At 61.0% G+C, this 18,967-nt stretch overlaps 1 protein-coding gene across 1 annotated transcript in view; it reads right to left on the minus strand.

Moving 5' to 3' along the window:
- Window positions 1–3,057: 3,057 nt before the first annotated feature.
- MCPH1 (microcephalin 1) overlaps window positions 3,058–18,967 on the minus strand; it is a 59,838-nt gene continuing 43,928 nt past the window's right edge. Inside the window, exons 13-14 of the mRNA XM_056113908.1 lie at window positions 6,063–6,300; window positions 3,058–3,164 (exon numbers count right to left, since the gene is read on the minus strand). Of these exons, the coding sequence (XP_055969883.1) occupies window positions 3,109–3,164; window positions 6,063–6,300 (294 nt within the window). The 3' untranslated portion in view covers window positions 3,058–3,108. The remainder of the gene's footprint in view (window positions 3,165–6,062; window positions 6,301–18,967) is intronic.

Raw genomic sequence — 18,967 nt, forward strand, 5'->3', positions numbered from 1 at the left:
AAGATCGGTATCTTCATGTTTCTCCTCTCACTGCTTGATCGCTGGTCAACAGAGGCCCTGGGAACGGCATCAGCTCTGGGCCTGGGACACCCCCTTGATGGAATCCAGCCCCTTTTCTTCTCATGTCAAAGTTCCCTAAGCATTTTTGTTGGTTTCCGTTTGGTTTGGGGGCCACACCTGGCGGTGCTCGGCCCACATGGGTCAGGGAGAGGGCCAGGACTCCGGCCTGCCAGACCCACTCCATCCCGCGGACTTGTTCCCCTGGGACATTTCTCCTATGGCTGGTGTGGTGATGAGAGAGTCCCTTAGTTTTGTCTGCAAAACCCCATCTTCCTCAATTTTGAGCATGAGCTTTGCTGGGGGATTCTGGGCTGGGCTGCACCCCGCAGGCACCTCACCTCACCCCCTCCCGAGTTACTTAGTTTCTGCTGCTGACTTCGCCTTTCTGAGGCCGGCAGCGAGTTGGCTCCTACATTGGGGGTAGGGGTTGGGGGTGGGGGTGTCACTGCTCTCTCCCCGTGAGAGACGCAGGCTTGAGGCGCCTCACTGGCGTTCCGAGGGGCTGGTGAGGACAGGACAGGTGTGCCCTGTGCATTTCTGCCCAAGCAGAGCAAGAACACAGTGCTACACCCAGCGCGGGGCCGTGGGCCCACACCTTTGATTTCTGACCCGGACAGGAACCATGAGGGGCTCTGACACAGGTGGGTGGCAGGGACACGCTCTAGGGGTCAGCCCCGGGGGAAGCCCCGTCCACGCTCTCTGGTTCTCCCAGGCGGGAATCAAGAATGTGCCCCATGGCTTCTCTCTGGTCCACAGACTCCGCCCACGGCCCCCGGGGAGAGCCTGGGTCCCAGTCTCTCCGGCTCTGAAACCTTCCAAAGATTGGGACTGGCAGGGCCCCGCTCACCCGTAGGGGGCCCATCTTGCCAGGGGCTTCACTGCGAGCCCCCACCCCCACGCTCCTTTGCAAATGCCCTTTAAAGGCTGCAAAGCTCACTCAGTGGCTTTCCCCACCAGCTCAATCAGGCACGCGATCATGCCAGGGCTGAAATACCCACTTCGTGCCAAACTCGTCCGCAGTTAGCTCTCTGGAGAGGCAGCCCCTCGGGGCACCCTGATTAGACGGAATTGGCCCAGGTGCTCGCAGCTCTGCGGTTGGCAGGCTTGAGGCCCCGGAGCACCAGGGGGGGCGGGAGGCAGTCGCTTTCAGAAAGTTGGCAAAGGAGTGTTTCAAGCTTGAATGTACGGCAGGGGAAGTCCCGGGTGGGGGCGCTCTTGTGAGAGGACAGCCCGCCCGGCTATGGGGTAAGGGTCAGTGTCCTCTGCTGGGATTTTCTCCTCCACAGCCACACTAGCCACGCCGAACTGTGTCTGGGAGCCCAGATCGGGCCCAGCAGACATGAAAGGAACCAGAGTATGCGTGGGCCGGGCTCTGTGAGGCGAGGCGGCCGTGGAGGAGAGACCCGGGTCAGGCCCTGGCAAAGGCATCGGCTCTGCTTACAGCTCTGACGTCCTTGCCATGCTGGGGTCCCAGAACCTCAGGCATGCAACAGGATACTCTGTCTCCCACCTCCGGGGCTGCCCCATGCCCCACTGAATTTTGTTTGTCCATTGGGCTGCACCCGGCGGTATTCAAGGCTTACTCCTGCCTCTGTGCTCAGGGTTCACGCTTGGTGACTCCCAGGGGACCGTCTGGGCTACCAGGGATAGAGCACGGGTCAGTGCCTGCCGGGCAAACACCTTAACCCCCGCATGGCCTCTCCGGCCCAGGGAATCGCCGTCCTACTTCCAGTGTTGATCTATTTATTCTGAGCATATTGTTCTCTCTTCCTCTCCTCAGCAGCTCTGTGTGGGTCTCAGAACACAAGCCTCTACTTGGCTTGCTGAGCGCATTCCCGCTGAGCTGACTCCGGGCGCGGCCGGGGGGCTGCCTTATCTGTCTCTGTGTTTCTGCAGCATCAGGGCTGGAGCCAGCGCACACACAGGCGAGGCAGACGCCGGGCCTCTCCGCAGCCCTGAGTCACATTCCGGCCCTGTTTGGCTTTGGGGACAAACCCGGCAGAGTTCAGGGGTCGCTCCTGGTGGCGCTAAGGGGGGGTGGTCCTTGGAGGGCTAGGCAGTGCCAGAGACTGATCTGGGTCGGCTGCATGCCAGGAAAGGCCCCTCCTACCCCCCACCTCACTCCTTGGTCCCCCGAAGTGCATTCCTGACTCCAGCTCCGCGTGACGCGTTTTGTTGGTTCCATTCAGTGGCCGTGGCTCTTGCTGAGCAAGGCCCCTGGTCTAAGGCTCGTCCTCGGTTCCTGCCTGGGGCACCAGAACTGGAGGCCGAGTGTGTCTCCCCCCCACTCCCCCGCTCACTGTCCCTTCTGCAGGTGCGGTGCAGGAGCCACTAGCCCCTCCCAAGGTCACCGAGGAAACCAGAATCAGGAGATGGGCAAGCGAGGGTTGTGGGGGGGGGTAGCCACCCAGGGCTGAGAGGACCCTGGGTCTGGACTGGCACAAGTCTGGGGTTGGTCCGCCTGGGGCGGCATTCCGAGAGGTCTGGGCTGGGCCCTCACAGGCCCCTGGGCTGGGGTCTACCGTTGTAGCCCTGGGGCTTGCTGGGACTTGCTCTGTCCTTGCCGAGTACACAGCCTGTCATCACGGAGTCAGGCAGGGCCCCCTGGAAGGCTGATTCTGGAATCCAGGGAGCCGTGACATGCACTGGGGGGCTTGGCGGGGGTGGGAGGAGGAAGAGAGCCTAGTGCAGGGGGCGGGAGGGGGTCCTCGGAGGGGCTGATGAGGTACTGACTGCAGGCTGGGCACGGTCCCCTTAGAAATGGGCTCTCCACCCCCACCCCCGTCCCATCCCATCCCATCCCATCTGGGAGGAGGTGCTGGGGGGGCCTCCACCAGCCCACACAAGGCCTCAGTCTCGTGCCAAGAAAGGCTGCGGTTCCACCACAGTCCTTGGGTCCTGCACAATTTAATTCCCACACTTGAAAAAAAACCCAGAGGGTGCCCAGTGCTGAGTCTCTGCGGCCTTGAAGCGATGTTCGTCATGAGCCAGAATGTTCCAGCAATTCGTAGAAAAGGTCCCAGCAGGTCTCGGCCTGTGGGGCCGCCGTCAGGGGGGGCACAGGTAGGACTCGGCCTTGCAGACCTTGTGCTGAGTGATGGAGTCTAGAGAGAAGACGAGCTGTCAGGTGTGGAGAGTGCCCGCTCCAGAGCACGGCTTTCTCCCGGCACCCCTGTGCCCTGCTGGCCGCCTCAGGGTCCCCTGAGTGGGATACGGACGCAGCTCTGCACCCCGGGCTGGGCCACCCCTCTGCACCTACCGAGCACTGTGAATGGCCAGCGAGCACTGTCCTGAACTCAGAAGTGTGTGTGACCCTGGGCACTTCACACTGTCCATTCACCTATCACCCACTCACCCCTACCTACTCAGCCAGTTGTCTGTCCGTCCATCTCTCCACTTATTAACTCATTGGCCTGTCCATCCACCCATTCATTCAGCTGCCCCTCTATCCCCTGCTTCCGATGTCCTTCCCTCACTTCCTTCTGTGTCCACCTAATGTCCATCAGCTCACCCATCCACCCATCTTCTGTCCACTCACCCCCCTGGGGCAGCCCTTCCCATGGCCTCCCACGGTCTGGGATGGTGCCCACATCTTCCCACTGTACATTGGCCTGGCCTGGGGCCCGAGCTGTGGTCGAGGAGGAAGTGGTGCCGGGTACCGGGACTGGGTGAGCAGATTTGGGCTCAGAACCACAGAGAGACCTGGACGGTGGCTGGCAGCCCCGGCCTGGTGTCAGCCTGTGAGTGCCCCAGCGGCCCCACATGGGCCCTGCAAGGGCAGCGCAGGCGGCTGGCCTAGCCTCAGAGAGACCCAGAGGGCACGTGCTGAGCCCCTGGGGCATCAGCAGAGGCAGGAGGTGTGTGTGACGCCCCTGCTTGCCTGCCAACCCGCAGTGTGTTGGGGGGCGTCACTGCACATAACCCAGCAGAGCTGGCCATGCAGGCTGTGCAGAGTTCAGGACTCGCCAGACCCTGATGGCGCCCATCAGCTAGTGCCCTCAGCCCAGAAGGGCTGCCTCAGCCTGGCCGGGGGTGGGGGCCTGCAGGAATGGCCACGGGGTGATTGGCCACCAGGAATGGCCATGCCATTTCCCGAGTGGCTGCCCAGCTGACACTTGCACCCAGAGCAGAGCCCGGGTCCTCCCGATCCGGCCCTTCCCGCTCCCCTTGTCTCTGCTTCGTTTGGGTCCACAGCCCCAGGCACACTAAGCGCCCGGCGAGGCAACTCCCCCCCCCAACCCTCAGCCACATTCGTGGGCCCTGGGGGCTCCTGGTCCTGAGGACGAGCCACAGGTGGCCCCTGAGGGTCTGCTTTGAGCCTCTCCTCCTGGTGGACAGGAGCAGGGGGCAGTGCGTGAGCATGTGGCTGTCCTGGGGAGTAGCGACTGGGCCACGTGTCACCCCCGGGTTCTTCCCCAGCTTCCCACCCCCCACGCCCTTTGGGGAGCTGTGACCAGGGACCTGCACAGGCCACTGTTGGGGTTTTCCTTCCCACACACCGCAGCATAAGGAGGCCGGACCGAAGCCAGCCCTGCCGGCCCCGGGAAACGCGGCCGAGACTGGCCTCAGTCCAGGGCCTCAAGTGCCTCATATGGTGGAGGGTGGGGACCCAGGAAACGAGGGGTGGTGGGAGTGTGGCCTGGCCAGGCGGGGGCTGCAGTGGACAGAGGGGACTGTGCCTGGCTCCCCGGCCCTTATGCCCGGTGCCCCATCCAGCTCACCCCACACCCCGGGCTTCCTTTCTCTGCTCTGGGGGCTCCCAAGGGGGGCTTGGAGGCCCAGGCCCTTGCAGCTCTTCTCGGCCAACTGGGCTCAGGGTTTCATGGAGAACCCACGGAAGCTGCTCGGGTCCAGCAGTGCTGGCAACCTCCCTCCCCCCCACCGCGGTGTTCGAGGCACAGGGGGTGAGGGGGTGTGTGGCGGGGAGAGAACTGGGGTCAGCGGCATGTGGGGGGGCGCCCTGACCACTGGGCCATCTCTCTGGCCCCCGGTTGAGGGCGGGGAGAGAAGACTGTCTCCAGGAGTCTCCACGCAGAGCCAGGTGAGGACGCTGCACCTCCCAAGCCCATGTGCGAGCCCTCGGGCCCCTCCCCGGAAACTAGCTTCTCCGTCCGCCTCAGCGCAGGGCTGCTCCTGCAGGATCTTGGCGGACGGCCCCGACAGGGCCCTGGGGAGAGGCGGGAACGTGATCCAGGCCCGTCCAGGAGGCTGGCTCCAGTTTCACACGCTCAGCCGTGCGGATCTGTGCCAGCCACACCTCGGTGGGTCCAGGGCCTCCTGGAGGCTGCCAGGCCCGGGGCCGGGGCAGGACAGAAACCCCCAGAGGAGGAGCGGTCTTGTCCCAGGTCGGATAGCAGCCTTGCCTTGGAGTGTGTGGCCTTGAAGGCTCACGGAGAGGAGAGAAAGGGCCGGGAGGGACTCTCCGTCTCCCCGTGAATGGAGGGAAGGGGCTGGGAGGGATCCCCGTCTCCCTGTCTGTCTCTGGGGTCGGCCGTGGCTCTCTCGAGGAAGGGGCTGTTTCTTGGGCTCCCCAATTCCCGTCTGGCCAGCTCTGCGAAGGCTGAGGCCCCATCGACCCAGCCCCCCCCCCCCCCGCCCTCCTCGGGCATTGTGACACCCACAACCAACCCCAACCAGTCCCCACTCTCCCCCTAGTGGCCCCACAGAGTCTGAGGCCAGCTGGAATGGGGCGCGGGGGGCAGGGGGGCGGTTCCCAGAAAATCTGGTTCCCTGTGGCTGTCTCACACGTACATCTAAAGCCATTTCTTCAGGCAGATTTCGAAGACAGAGCTGGACGCTTCCGGGGCCTGGGGCTTCATGAGAGGAAGTGACTGGGAGGGAGGACGGCTGGGAAGAAGCACCGGGCCTCGGGGAGGTCAGCATGGAACGAGGGGTGAGCATTGTCCCAGGGACTCGCCTGGACAGGAGCTGGGCTGAGACAGGGGGCGACTGTGTGCCTAAGCTGACAGCTGGGGTCTGTGTGGCCGCTGTGAAACACCTACCCAGGATCCACTTCTCGGTCAGGTGTCTGGCTGTCCCCGGCCGCCTGCCTCGGTAGGAGCCGATGATGATGCCGGCCTGGCGCGGGGTCTGCACCAGCCGCCCCCCACACAGCTGCACCAGCTCCTGCAGTTTGCACCTGGGTGGGGCACAGTTCGGGGCGATGAACATGGGCGGCTGGGCGGCAAACAGGCTTCCTTGGTACCGTCCTGCCGTGAGCTGGCGCTCCTGGCGACAGAGCTGGGGGCAGAGACAGAAGGGTGAGTGGGTGGTGCCAGTCCCCAAAAGAGAACACCCCTCCCCCCCCAGGCTTGCAGTGAACCTGCAACAGGAGGACACAGGACAGTGGGGAACACGAAGCATTTCCTAAAGCAGAAAGGGGTAAAGTGCCAGGAAAATCTGTCAGACAGGAGTTGATGGGGATAGCAACACTGAAACACTGACAGGAACACGGGGGAGAGTAACAATGGGGGAGTAACGCTGGGGAGAGTAACAATAGGGAGTAACAATGGGGGGAGTTACTGGGGGAATAACAATGGGGAGAGTAACAACGAGGAGAGTAATAATGGGGGAGTAACAACAGGAAATAACAGTGGGGAGACTAACACTGGGGGAGCAACTATGAGAAGTAACGAATAGGGAGCAACAATTGGGAGTAACAATGGGGAACAACCATGGGGAGAGTAACAGGGGCAATGTAAGAGAGGACAGCAGTTATGGAGACAGCAACCACGGCACAGCAGCGACAGGACAGCAACAATGGGGAGGGTGAACAAGGAGGGGAGTAACAATAGGAAAAGTAACAATGGAGGGTGTAACAATGGCAACAGTAACAAACCCAAGGGCAACAATGGCAGCAACAACTAAGCAGTGGCCACATTTCAGACCTTTGCGTCAGTCCGAACTCTAAACTGAAACGCAGACAAGAACTTCAGGGCAAGTCCTGGCTGGGGGAGTGCCCGCTGGGAAGGCAGAGTTGGTGAGGGGGCTGGCGAGGGCTCCAAAGAGTGGGGGGCTTCTGCCTGAGCCAGCCATGCCTCAACTGCCTGCAGGATCCCTGTATACAGCCCTATAGACCAAGGGGTCCCTGTACACACACTATAGACCATGGGGTCCCTGTACACACACTATAAACCATGGGGGTCCCTGTACACACACTATAAACCATGGGGTCCCTGTACAAAACAAACTATAGACCATTGTGTCCCTGTACACACACTATAGACCATGGGGTCCCTGTACACACACTATAGACCATGGGGTCCCTGTACAAAACAAACTATAGACCAAGGGGTCCCTGTACACACACTATAGACCATGGGGTCCCTGTACAAAACACACTATAGACCAAGGGGTCCCTGTACACACACTATAAACCATGGGGTCCCTGTACAAAACACACTATAGACCAAGGGGTCCCTGTACACACACTATAGACCATGGGGTCCCTGTACAAAACAAACTATAGACCATGGGGTCCCTGTACACACACTATAGACCATGGGGTCCCTGTACAAAACACACTATAGACCAAGTGGTCCCTGTACACACACTACAGACCATGGGGTCCCTGTACAAAACACACTATAGACCAAGGGGTCCCTGTACACACACTATAGACCATGGGGTCCCCTGCAGAGTAGGGGTCCATTGACTACACCGCGGTTGGCTCAATGGTACCACCAAGCTATATTGGGGTCCTGAGGGATGTGGGCCGGTCCCTGAGGTGCCCTCAGCTGTCCTACTCAGAGCCAGGGAACCCCGTTAGTGGCCTCTGAGTTCACAGGGTGCATCTCCTGGATGTGTGTGTGCTGTGGTCACGGGAAGGCCCCCTTGATGGGCGCCCGGTATGCCCTCTGCACCCCTGGCGGCCCCGAAGGGCACTGCTTTGCCTCTTGCCCCCAAGGCTGTTTGGCCTTCTCAGATCATTCTGTCGAAACGCTGAGAACCAACTGGCCCAGTCTGCATCTGCAGCCCCAGGGGCCCGGAGCCACTGACCCAGGACAGTGTGAGCCCTGAGGGGTCATGCTGGCCCCTGTGGACAGTGGCTTGGGTCAGCCTCGGGCCTGGTGCAGGACGGCGGGGGGACCCCGGCACCAATGTGGGTCTGTTTGCCTTGTGACCACCGACCTGCAGACCCCCCCCAACCCACACCCTGGGCTGGCCCCAGAATCCTTCCCTGCATTGACCCGGGGCCGGGTCCAGGTGGAGCTGGTGTCCAGCCTGCCAGCAGCCTAACTGCCCTCCTGCTGGGTGAGCACACCCCTGCCCTGACAAGGGATAAGCAAGCCCAGAGCCCACCTGCTAGCGGGTGTGACCCACAAACCACCACAGAGAAATTTTTCTTTAGAAAGGCCCAGAACACCAGCCCCCAGGGAGGTCACTGGCCCCCGGCCCCTGGGGCAGGCAGCTGTCCACTCCGGAAAACATGCGACTCTCGCTCTGACCACTTCCTACACGACCTGGGCCCCGTCTTCCAACCTGTTGGCCTGCAGCCGAGCAAACTCCTGCCTCCTAGTGTGGCCATGGACTGGCCATCTTGAACCCTGTAGGGACAGTACCACCCACCTCTACACTCTGCCAGGTCCATGGTTGGAAGAGGTGGCCATCCACCTCTCCACTCCCCCAGTCCCCATGGTTGATGGGTCCATGGTCAGACAAGGTGGCCGTCCACCTCCCCACTGTCGGGTCCATGGTTGGATGAGGTGTCCATCCACCTCCCCCATTCCCCCAGTGTCCCCGGCTGCCCGCTAGGGTCATGGCACGTCTCCGCGGGGTCTGCTGCAGGGTCACCTGGCCCGAGGCACGCGGCTATGGGCGTGGAAGCGGTTCTTTTCCAACGGCGTGAGGAGCCCGGGAGCGGGTGTTGGGAGGGGACAGACGGGGCGGAAGGAAGGAGCCCATTTAGATGTCAGCTTCGGAAAGGAATGACAAATGTCCCACACACCGGGGACAGGCTGGAATCTGGGAGTCCAGGAAAAAGGGAGCTGGGGGCAGGGGCAGCTCGCACTCTGCCCGCTGGACGCAGGGGACAGACTGGGATGAAAATCAAGGGCTTGGACATGCTCAGCTGGGGCCCCTCCGCCAGGGCGCGTCTCGGGGGGAAAACAGGGCACTTCGCTGGCGGGTTCTGGCGTGGGGTTCACGCCTGGCGGTGTGCAGGGGCCCCACACAGGCTGACTTGCCTCTGGAGCTCTCAGTCCTACAGCACGACTGGGGAGCTGTCCGTCCGGGGATGGACGGACCCCAGCTGGACCCCGGCCGGCCATGTGCAGGGCCAGTGCCCGCCTACTGTCCCATCTCTGCGGCCCCGTTGACTTCATCTGAAAACAACCGGAATCAAATCCAGAGCCACGAGATGAACATCCTCTGGAGTGGCCCGAGGTGAGGGCCGGAAGCGAGCCGAGGCGCGGAGGGTGGCGGGCAGGAGGTGAGTAAGAGGAAGGAGGCGGGTCTGCGCACAGATGCCGGCACTGTCAGGGGGCTGGAATGTGCCCACCGGGGGCAGGAAGGGGCGGCAGGGCAGCTCCGCACGCGGGCCCTCTGCCATCTGCCCTCTGGCCTGCCCAGCTGGGCCTTCCCCAGCTGCCCACATGCTCGCAGGGTGCACCTGTCTCCACCTGCCGGCCTGGACCCCTCACATGGCCGTGCCCACTCACAGGTGCTATTTTTCGGGTACCCAGTGAGGGCGTCTGCGGGGTGAGGGGGCCCCCTTCCTTGCAGGGCAGTGGTGCGGGGGCACCTGGCTCTCTGCTCCCCTCACCTGGGCCTGGTGCTGGCCTGGAGGGAGGCGAGTGTCAAGTACCCAGCAGAGGGCCACTCAGTGTGGTGTGGAGACGGGGCGGGGCCCACAGCTCCTCTAGCTCCCCGCACTCCCGGGCACTGACAGCCAGAGTTGGGCAACCTTGCTTGGGCCCGGAATGATGGGAGACTGTCAGGATTCCCCGGTGTGGAAGCTTCCGGAAGTCTCCAGCACCTTCACAGAACCCCCAGGGCCTCAGTGCCCATCTCTGGTCGCTGAGAGAGCATGTGAACAGCCCCATCACCGTGTGACAGCAAGGCAGGGGCATAGAAACCCCAGGACAAGGGGCCTGCCCGGGCTGTGTTGGGGCAGGGGAAGCAGGAGACCATGTATGTGTGCATGTGTGCATGCTTGTGTCTGTACGTGTGTGTGAGTGTACGAGCAACTGTCAAGTATGTGACTGTGTGAGTGTGAACGTGTCTGTACCTGTGTGCATGACAGTACGTGTATGAATGTGAGGACGTGTGTATGCATATATGACAGTATGTGTACAGGTGTGTCTGTATGCGTGTGAACATATGTGCATGTGTGTATGTGTGCGTGAACGATGGTGGACACAGGATTGGGGGGGGGGGAATCCACCTGCCCAAACTCACAATGGTCCGCCCCAAGGGGCCCTGTTCACTGGAGGCAGGCAGATGAGTTCATGAGAGACACGTGAACGGGCACTGGGGAGGCCCGCGCTGATGAGAACTGAGGGTCTCCCTGGGCTGTGGCGGGGGCCTCGCCCCTCCCTGGGCCCCGTCACTTCATCTCGGGGTGCGGGTGACCACTGGAGGCAGCCCTTGGTCACCGCAGAGCTCTGCAGATAGACCTGCAGGCTTTGGGGAGAGCGGCCCCGCACCACACGCTCCTGCCATGAGGTGGACACGCCACGAGCCCCTGTGTGAGGTAGACACGCCACAAACTCCCATGTGAGGTGGACACAAAACGAGCCTGCCATGAGGTGGACACACTATGAGCCCCCGTGTGAGGTGGGCATGCCATGAGCCCCCATATAGACATGCCACAAGCTCCCATGCGAGGTGGATACATCATGGGTCCCCAAGTGGACACGCCATGAACCCCCGTGTGAGGCAGACATGCCACGAGCCTGTGTGAGGTGGATACGCCACGAGCTCCAGCATCATGGGGTGATGGAGACGCCCTCGGGGGCACTGTGTTGACGTGGCCTCCGGCCTGACCCCTCAGGAGGAACACGTGTGCGCCTGCATGGGGCACCGGGGGCCCAGGCAGTGTCTGCACGTCCCGAGTGCCCAGCGCTCGGCCAAAAGGAGCGCCGGATCTCTAGGGGATTTCCTCCCCCCGCCCCACCTGCCCACCGATACTTTGAAAAAGCAAAACCCGAATGAAGATAAAAAGTCAGTCAAAGGGAAAACTACCACGCGGCCATTCCCAGCAACAAATGACTCAGAGAGCACCTGAGAATCCCGGCCGGGACGTGCGGGGCTTCCTGCCGCAATAAAATACCAAACAAGTTGTGTTTCCTTTACAAATAACCGATTACATCAAGGCCTATTCCTATAATCTCAGCTTTTTGTCTCCCTTCCAACATTTTCTTTGGCAAATGTAGAAACATTCTAATTAAAGTGGGGAGGAAAACAAGCACCATTCACCAGGGCCAGAGAAATGGGCCCAGCGCGGCCCGGCCCCGTCCCTGGCTGCACGGACGCCCCTGTTCCCGGCCGTGTCTTCCCCCCTACCCCCCCCCAGGAGGAAGGCTTCTTTGGGGGGGTCACGTAAGTGCTGTGCTCTGGCCCAGCTGCCCACATGGGCGGCCCCCGGTGCAGACGTGCTGAGGACTGTTCACAGGTGAGCCCGTGTGTGTGTGTATGGGCAGGGCCCCGTGTGTGGGCAGCCCCGGCTGTTCTTGCTATGACAGGCGCCCCTCCCTTTCGGAAAGAGCCCCCAGGCCATCTCGCCCACCTGTCCTGCTCCTCACTGACCACTCTAGCTGTGCTCCTCCGTCACCGTGGGCAGTAGGCCTCGACGCTGCCCAGAAACCCCCAGCAGGGCCCTCATGCCCCTGTGCTGCAGATGGCCACACAGGACACCGGCCTGGCCATGGATGCCACTGCACCTGCCCTGACTCACTTCCACTTCAGAGGGCCAAGGGAACAGGCAGCCGTGTGCCACCCCCAAACATTCTCCGGGCCTGAACTACTGCCCCCCACCTCCCCCACCGACATAGCCCTGGCTGGCAGAACACGGGGTCCGGCGGGCTGAGTGTGGTGAAACCCCTTCCCCCGTCCCTCACGACTTCCCGGGACAGACACGGCTGGTGGGATGTGTGTGTCACCATCATAGAGGCTGGAGTCTCTGGTGGCCGTGTGGGGGTCAGGCTCCCGGGAGCAGATCCTGTTTTCACGGCCACATCCTGGGGCAGTGGAGGACCAGGATGGAGAGGAAGTCACACTGGCCCCGGCCATCTGTGGGGACACTGGCCTACAGGGGGAGGGCAGACTGACATGCCTGGGCCCCGGAACTGTCCCTCTACTGCCCACGATCACTGTCCATCTGTCCAGCACTGAGAGTGGCCACTTGATGAGAGCCGAGGCCCAGTTCTGTGAGCTCACACTGACCATGGCGGTCATTCACCCGCATGCCACACTGAGCACCCTAATTGGCCCTGACACTGGCCCAGGGCAGACGGACAGTGGGATTCGGGCAACGATGAGGCTACTTGAAGCCCGTCTGAGTGCCTGAGCCGGGGGTCCCGACTGCCCCCAGGATCCGCCCAGAAGCCGGCTGCAGGTTCACACTGCCTGTTGCTCTGGGACCCTCAAACACCTTCCAAACTCTCCAACCACAAACCAGACGCCAGCCAGACCCTGTTCCCTTGACCTACCCCCAGAAAGCAGCCCCCACCGGGCCCAGTGACCACATGCTGTGCTAGCAGTGGGGACTGCTGCCCCAGTGCCCAGAACCTGCACCCAAAGCCCTCCTGGACCCACCAAGAGGTGTTGCAGGTTGGGGAGTCCTGCAGCCGGCCGTGGGAGCATCCCGCTGTGTGGCCAGAGACCCAGGGACCCCACGTGAGGAGATGCTGTGCTGGGTGGGGTGTCGGCGTGAGCTCAGCTCTGCAGCACCCTGCAGCTTCCCTGGGGGTGGGGTGCATCCCCTTACAGTGGGTGCAGTAAGGAGCACCCACCCTCCTTGCTGTGGGGAGCAGAACTCAGCCTGTCCCCAAGCACGTGTGACTGCAAACACCCAGTGCCCACATGGGAGGGAGGACATGGGCAGGAATGGGTCCCTGCAGTAAGCCCCAGGGGACAGAGCACCCCCACACCTCCCCTTGCAGTAGAGGACACGTACAGGTGGCCTCACACACCTCCCCCTGCAGTGACAAAGCACATCTGGGTGACCCTGCACACCTCCCCCTACAGTGACGGGACATTCACAGGTCACCCCGCACAACTCCCTCCGCAGTTATGGAACAGTCTCTGGTGACCCCACACACCTTCCCCTACAGTGACGGGACATTCACAGGTGACCCTGCACACCTCCCTCTGCAGAGACAAAACATGTACAAGGCAACCCCACACACCTCCTCCTGCAGTGACAAAGCACATTTGGGTGACTCCGCACACCTCCCCCTGCAGTGATGGGACATTCACAGGTGACCCCACACACCTCCCCCTGCAGTGACGGACATTCACAAGTGACGCCGCATACCTCTCCCTGCAGTGATGAGATATTCACAGATGACCCTGCACACCTCCCCCTGTGGTAACGGGGCGGTGACCCCACACACCTTCCCCTACAGTGACGGGACATTCACAGGTGACCCTGCACACCTCCCCCTGCAGAGACAAAACATGTACAAGGCAACCCCACACACCTCCCCCTGCAGTGACAAAGCACATTTGGGTGATCCCGCACACCTCCCCCTGCAGTGACGGACATTCACAGGTGACGCCGCATACCTCTCCCTGCAGTGATGAGATATTCACAGATGACCCTGCACACTTCCCCCTGTGGTAACGGGGCGGTGACCCCGCACACCTCCCCCTTCAGTGACAGGACATTCACAGGCAACCCCGCACACCTCCCCCTGCGATGACAGGGCTGTAGAGCTGGGGCCAAGGCCAAGGGCTGCTGTACCTGGTACCTGGAATCCTGGTGCTGGGAAACAGCGGGTGACTTATGGCGAGTGATGCCCGTCCCACCTACTCCCGATAAACCTGGGGAAGCCCCTTCCCCTAGTGGCATTGGTACAGGAAGAGGCAGTGTGGGCAGAGATGGGGGCGGTGGGTTGGGGCTGCTTCACGGGCAGACAGCAGACAGATGTTCCTCACTGGCTGTCTGGATCATCGTGCAGACCTGGTGGGTGCTGCACACATCATGGGCCCTGGGTCGAATTGGAACTGTGAGGCTGAGGTGAGCCGCCGAGCGGGATCTCAGAGGAGACAGAAGGGATGTCCAGCTGGGGGGTGGCCCGCGGACATGAGCACTTGAGGCTGCACCAGCGGGGATTCTTCTGCTAAAGCCATGAGTGAAGGACGGGAGGGCCAGGGCGGGGCGGGGCCAATGCCTTCGTGAGCTGGCCGAGTCCATCCCCGGCACCCTGCACAGTCCCCCAGGCACCGCCAGGAGTGACCCGACACAGAATGTGGGGTTCCTGCACACGGGGACCGGAGCAGCGAGGGTGCAGGGAACACAGGAGGGTGGAAGTCTGTGTGCAGCCCGGCTGGCACGGCTGTTCCGGGTGGTCCCACTTGTCCGAAAGCAAGACTTCACGATCTCCCCTAGGAGGTCACTGAACCACACACTAGAAGATTTTAGAAAAGCAAATATTTTTCTGTATTATTTTACTACAGTAGCATTGTGGGATTTTCAAAAAACACGGAATTGTGTGTGTGTGTGTGTGTGTGTGTGTGTGTGTGTGTGTGTGTGTGCGCGCGCCCCACAAGCGATGCTCAGGGCTTCCTCCTGGCTATGCGCTCAGGGCTCACTCTTGGGGGTTCTGGGGACCACATGGGGTCCCGGGTGGGCTAGGCGCCAGGCAAACGCACCTCCTCCAGCCCCCGCTGTAATACTGCTCCGACTCTGAAATCATTTTTCTTGGAAAAACAAACTAGGTAGCTCAACTAGTTACCTTTCATTTTCTTTCTGAACAGTGTTTCCCCTTTCCTTCTGACCTTTGGGTCAGATGCTTTTTGAATTCAGACCCTTTCCTTGAAACAATCATTTCTGGGAAGTACTGGATTATTACTCTCTGTGGGTTGGGCCACACCCACCCAGCAGTACTTAGGACTGACTCCCGGCTCTGTGCTCAGAGTTTACTCCCGGCTCTGTGCTCAGAGCTCACTCCTGGCTCTGCGCTCGGGGATGATTCCCGGCTCTGTGCTCAGGGCTCACTCCCAGCTCTGTGCCCAGAGATTACCCCTGGCTCTGTGCTCAGAGATTACTCCCGGCTCTGTGCTCGGGGTGGACTCCCGGCTCTGTGCTCAGAGATCACTGCTGCTGGTCTGCGGGGGAATAAACAGAGGATGGTCACATGAAAGGTAAGCGCATCTCAACCTTTGCCCCATCTCTCCGCCTAGCGCTATCTTAGTAGCGGGGTACCAGGCGCTGCTTGATGTTGGGGGGGGGAGGGTCAGAAGGAACGATGGGGCGGAGAGAAGGCTCTGCGGAACCGTGAGCAGGAGCCCCGGGTTCCATGCCTGGGCCGCACGGTTCCGAATCCCGTGGGCCGTGGCCCCGGAGCCGCAGGTCCGGGTGTCGAGGAGAGACTCCACCCTGAGTGGGTGACTTGGAGCGCCCTGCATGCGGTGCAAACCTCGCTTCCTTTTATGCCCAACTATTTATCAGCATTCGAAGATCATTCTTCAAAAATGATATATAATTCTTCAGAAACTCCTTTTTTTAGGCATGTGACTCCAACATCGAGCCCGATTTCCCACAGGAAGATTTTTTTCATACCAGCTTCGCGGGATGGGAACCCCCCAAGGGGGCCTGGTGGCTTCTCTCCCCTCTGACGGGTCATTTTAACTCCTGCTTGCCCCCGCCCTGAGCGCTAACCCATCTCTGTGCAGACAGCACACATGACACTCATGGCTGCTCCCACGAGGGCGCCCAAGAGGCAACAGAGCGTCTGAACTTAGGGACTCGGATCCCGCAAACACTTGCTGGGATGGTGGGAAGGGAAAGACACCTGTGCTAAGGGGAGGGTCTTGGAGGGGGGAACCGCTGCAAGTGAGGGGAGGGGAGCCTGGGGCAAGGGTGGAGTGGGCAGGGCCCGGCACAGGCGGCCTGGGAGCTGCTTCTGCCCGAGCGGACAGGGCCAGAGTGGTCGGCGGTGGCACAGTCAGCAGACACCCCGCCCATTGTTTCAGCCTTTCATCCGCCGCCTTTTAAAAGCTGTGACTTGGATCTTGACCTTTTGGGCATTTTTTTCCCCCGATGGGGAGATAAAATATTCTTTGCAAATATCAGAGGATGAAAATATTTAACAATCAAACAACACGTGAGATAACTTTGGGGAGCAGGGAAATTACTGTATATCAAGTAAAACATTTCTGAGAATTCTGGGAATTCATGATGAAATCCTAAAAAACAAACACATAATAATCATCGGGCTCCCCCGCCGCTAGTCTTCTGGGGACACAGGGACACAGGGTCTTCCCTCCAGGTGCCGGGCTTGTGCGGGGCAGGAGAGAGGCAGGAAGCTCTGGAATGTTTCATGTTTCTTGTTCGAAATGGCACCAGCACCGCGCCCTCCCCAACACAAGGGCAGTTCAGCCTGTCCGGGAGGTCCTGTGCGCATCCCGGCGGCTGGTCCAGCTGCAGAGGGCAGCTCTGCTACAGAACGGAAACACTGAACAGGGCGGGGAAGGGGCCGTGGGTCCCTCTGGGGTGGGTGTGGGGCACTGTCCTCCCGGGTCCTTTGGTCCTTCTCTGAAACCCCACATCTTTCTCTCCACCGACACCCTCTGTCTCCACGGCACTCAGGAAGGGCCAAGAGTGGGCCTGGCAGTGAGATTTGGTGCAGACCCTATGGGGGCTGGGCTCTAGCATGTGAGGTGGGGGAGGGGGCAGCCTCCTGCTTGCCAGAGACTGAAGGCGGCCTGCACCCCCAAGGTCTGTAGGGGCCCCCTGCACCAGGCACCCAGCTGGACACATGCACATGCAAACTAAGCCGTGCACACACAGATAAAGACACACATGAGCACACAGACACATGTGCACACAGGTGATGACACAGGTGTCCACACACACACATGTGCACATGACCAGAAAGTGCACACTGAAACCCAGGTATACTTACATAAAACACACATGCACATCCAGACATGCACCCATGTGCATCCACTTGCACAAACTCATATACACATCATAGATGCACACACATGTACTTATGTGCATATATGTAGATGCACACTCGTACATGACATGTCACACCCACATGTGCATGCACACACGTGCACACAAATGTGCACAGACACAAGCACACGTGCACACACATGCACACAGGATGAATGTGAGCATGGCGCAGCATGGACCAGCAGCCTGCACCCCAACTCCCTGGCCCCGGCTGGGTGCGCCACCTACCTGGGGCCTCTCATGGACCCACTCTGGCCTCTACACTTAGATCCATGGCTGCAGGGGACCTCAAGGCAGAAGCGGCTCCTCCTTCCGGCCTGTCTGATGAGGCTCCTCTGCTCTGGGGCAAACAGCTAATGGGGCTCCATGTGCTCCCAGGAAAGGGCACAAAGTCTCAGGCTGGCAGCGAAGAGCCTGTGCTGAGGGACGGGGCAGGGGTGAGAGAGAGAGGGACAGGGCAGGGGTGAGAGGGACAGGGCAGGGGTGAGTGAGACGGGACAGGGGTGAGAGAGAGGGACAGGGCAGGGGCGAGAGGGACAGAGCAGAGGTTAAGCAGTTGGCCCTGCACAGCCCCCGGCTGCTCCGCGGGGTCCCTGTCCTGCGGGTGCTCCCGTGTCCCCGAGCAGAGGCCCCCACAGGCTGATGCCCGTCCGGACCCTGCTGCCTTGGGGAGCGCGCTGGCCAGTGTCAGCATGACTGAGCACCGGGGGAGGGGAGGGTGGGCCAGTTCCCTCGCAGCAGGGCAGAGCTGTCAGGGGTCTCTGCCCGGTACAGTGCTGGGGGCGAGGTGTGTGTGTGTGGGGGGGGAGATGTTCCTCTGGGAGATGCCCTCCAGGGCCTAGCCTGGTGGTGGGGGCGGGCATGGCTGTGCCCCCACGGCAATGCTGACAAGGCCACATGTGGAAATGCAGTCCCTCTCCCTCAGGGCATACACGCCATGTGCATACCTGCTTGTGTACACGACAGCTGACAGCACACGCCACATGCATGCATGCGCCACATGCACACACACTACACGCATGCATACAGCACATAGATGCATACACTACATGCATGCACACGCACACACTGCACACACGCATGCAGCACACACATGCACACGCACTGGAGCTGAACTCCAAGCAGTGCTGCAGGGCTTCTCCCATTTAGGGAGCGGAGGAAGGGATGAGCCTGAGTTATAAAGTCTCGGGAGCCACAGCAAGCCCTGGGCCAGGCGAGCTGCGAGGGAGAGGGCGGCAGGCTGAGGGGACCTAGGCAGATGCGGCACTTCGCGGGGAGGGGGAGGGTTGGGGGGCACGCTGTGGCAGACCCTGAACACGGAGGGGGCTCTCTGAGGAGTCCCCACCAAAGCCCGCCGACTGAACACAGCTGGGGGTTCCCACGAGACTGTTTTAAGAGAGAAAACCTCCTCTCAGCACCCCACCCCACCCCACCCCACCCCACCCCCGCCCCATTCACTTTACTCGGGAAGTATTTTCCCCACAAAAAGGCAGAGTTTACAAGAGCAAAAAGTCTTCCTCTCCGCAATAACAAAAATAAACCCGAGTCCTGACATATTTGTAGTGTTTTTATTCCTAGAGGAAAAAACAGGAACTTTCATTGTGCTTGCGAGTTGCAGCTATTTATCGGCTGGTCGGTCGCATCGCCTGCCTGCCGAGCACTGGAATCCTCCAGACAAAGGCGACCAGCCGCGCCTCTCTCTCGAGGAACCATCCGTGGGGGAGCGGGGAGCTGCCGCGACAGACCTGGGGCCCCGGGGAACACCGAGGGGCTTTCCCC

This window comes from Sorex fumeus, unplaced genomic scaffold, assembly GCF_029834395.1.
Source record: "Sorex fumeus unplaced genomic scaffold, SorFum_2.1 ptg000024l, whole genome shotgun sequence".
NCBI lineage: Eukaryota > Metazoa > Chordata > Mammalia > Eulipotyphla > Soricidae > Sorex > Sorex fumeus.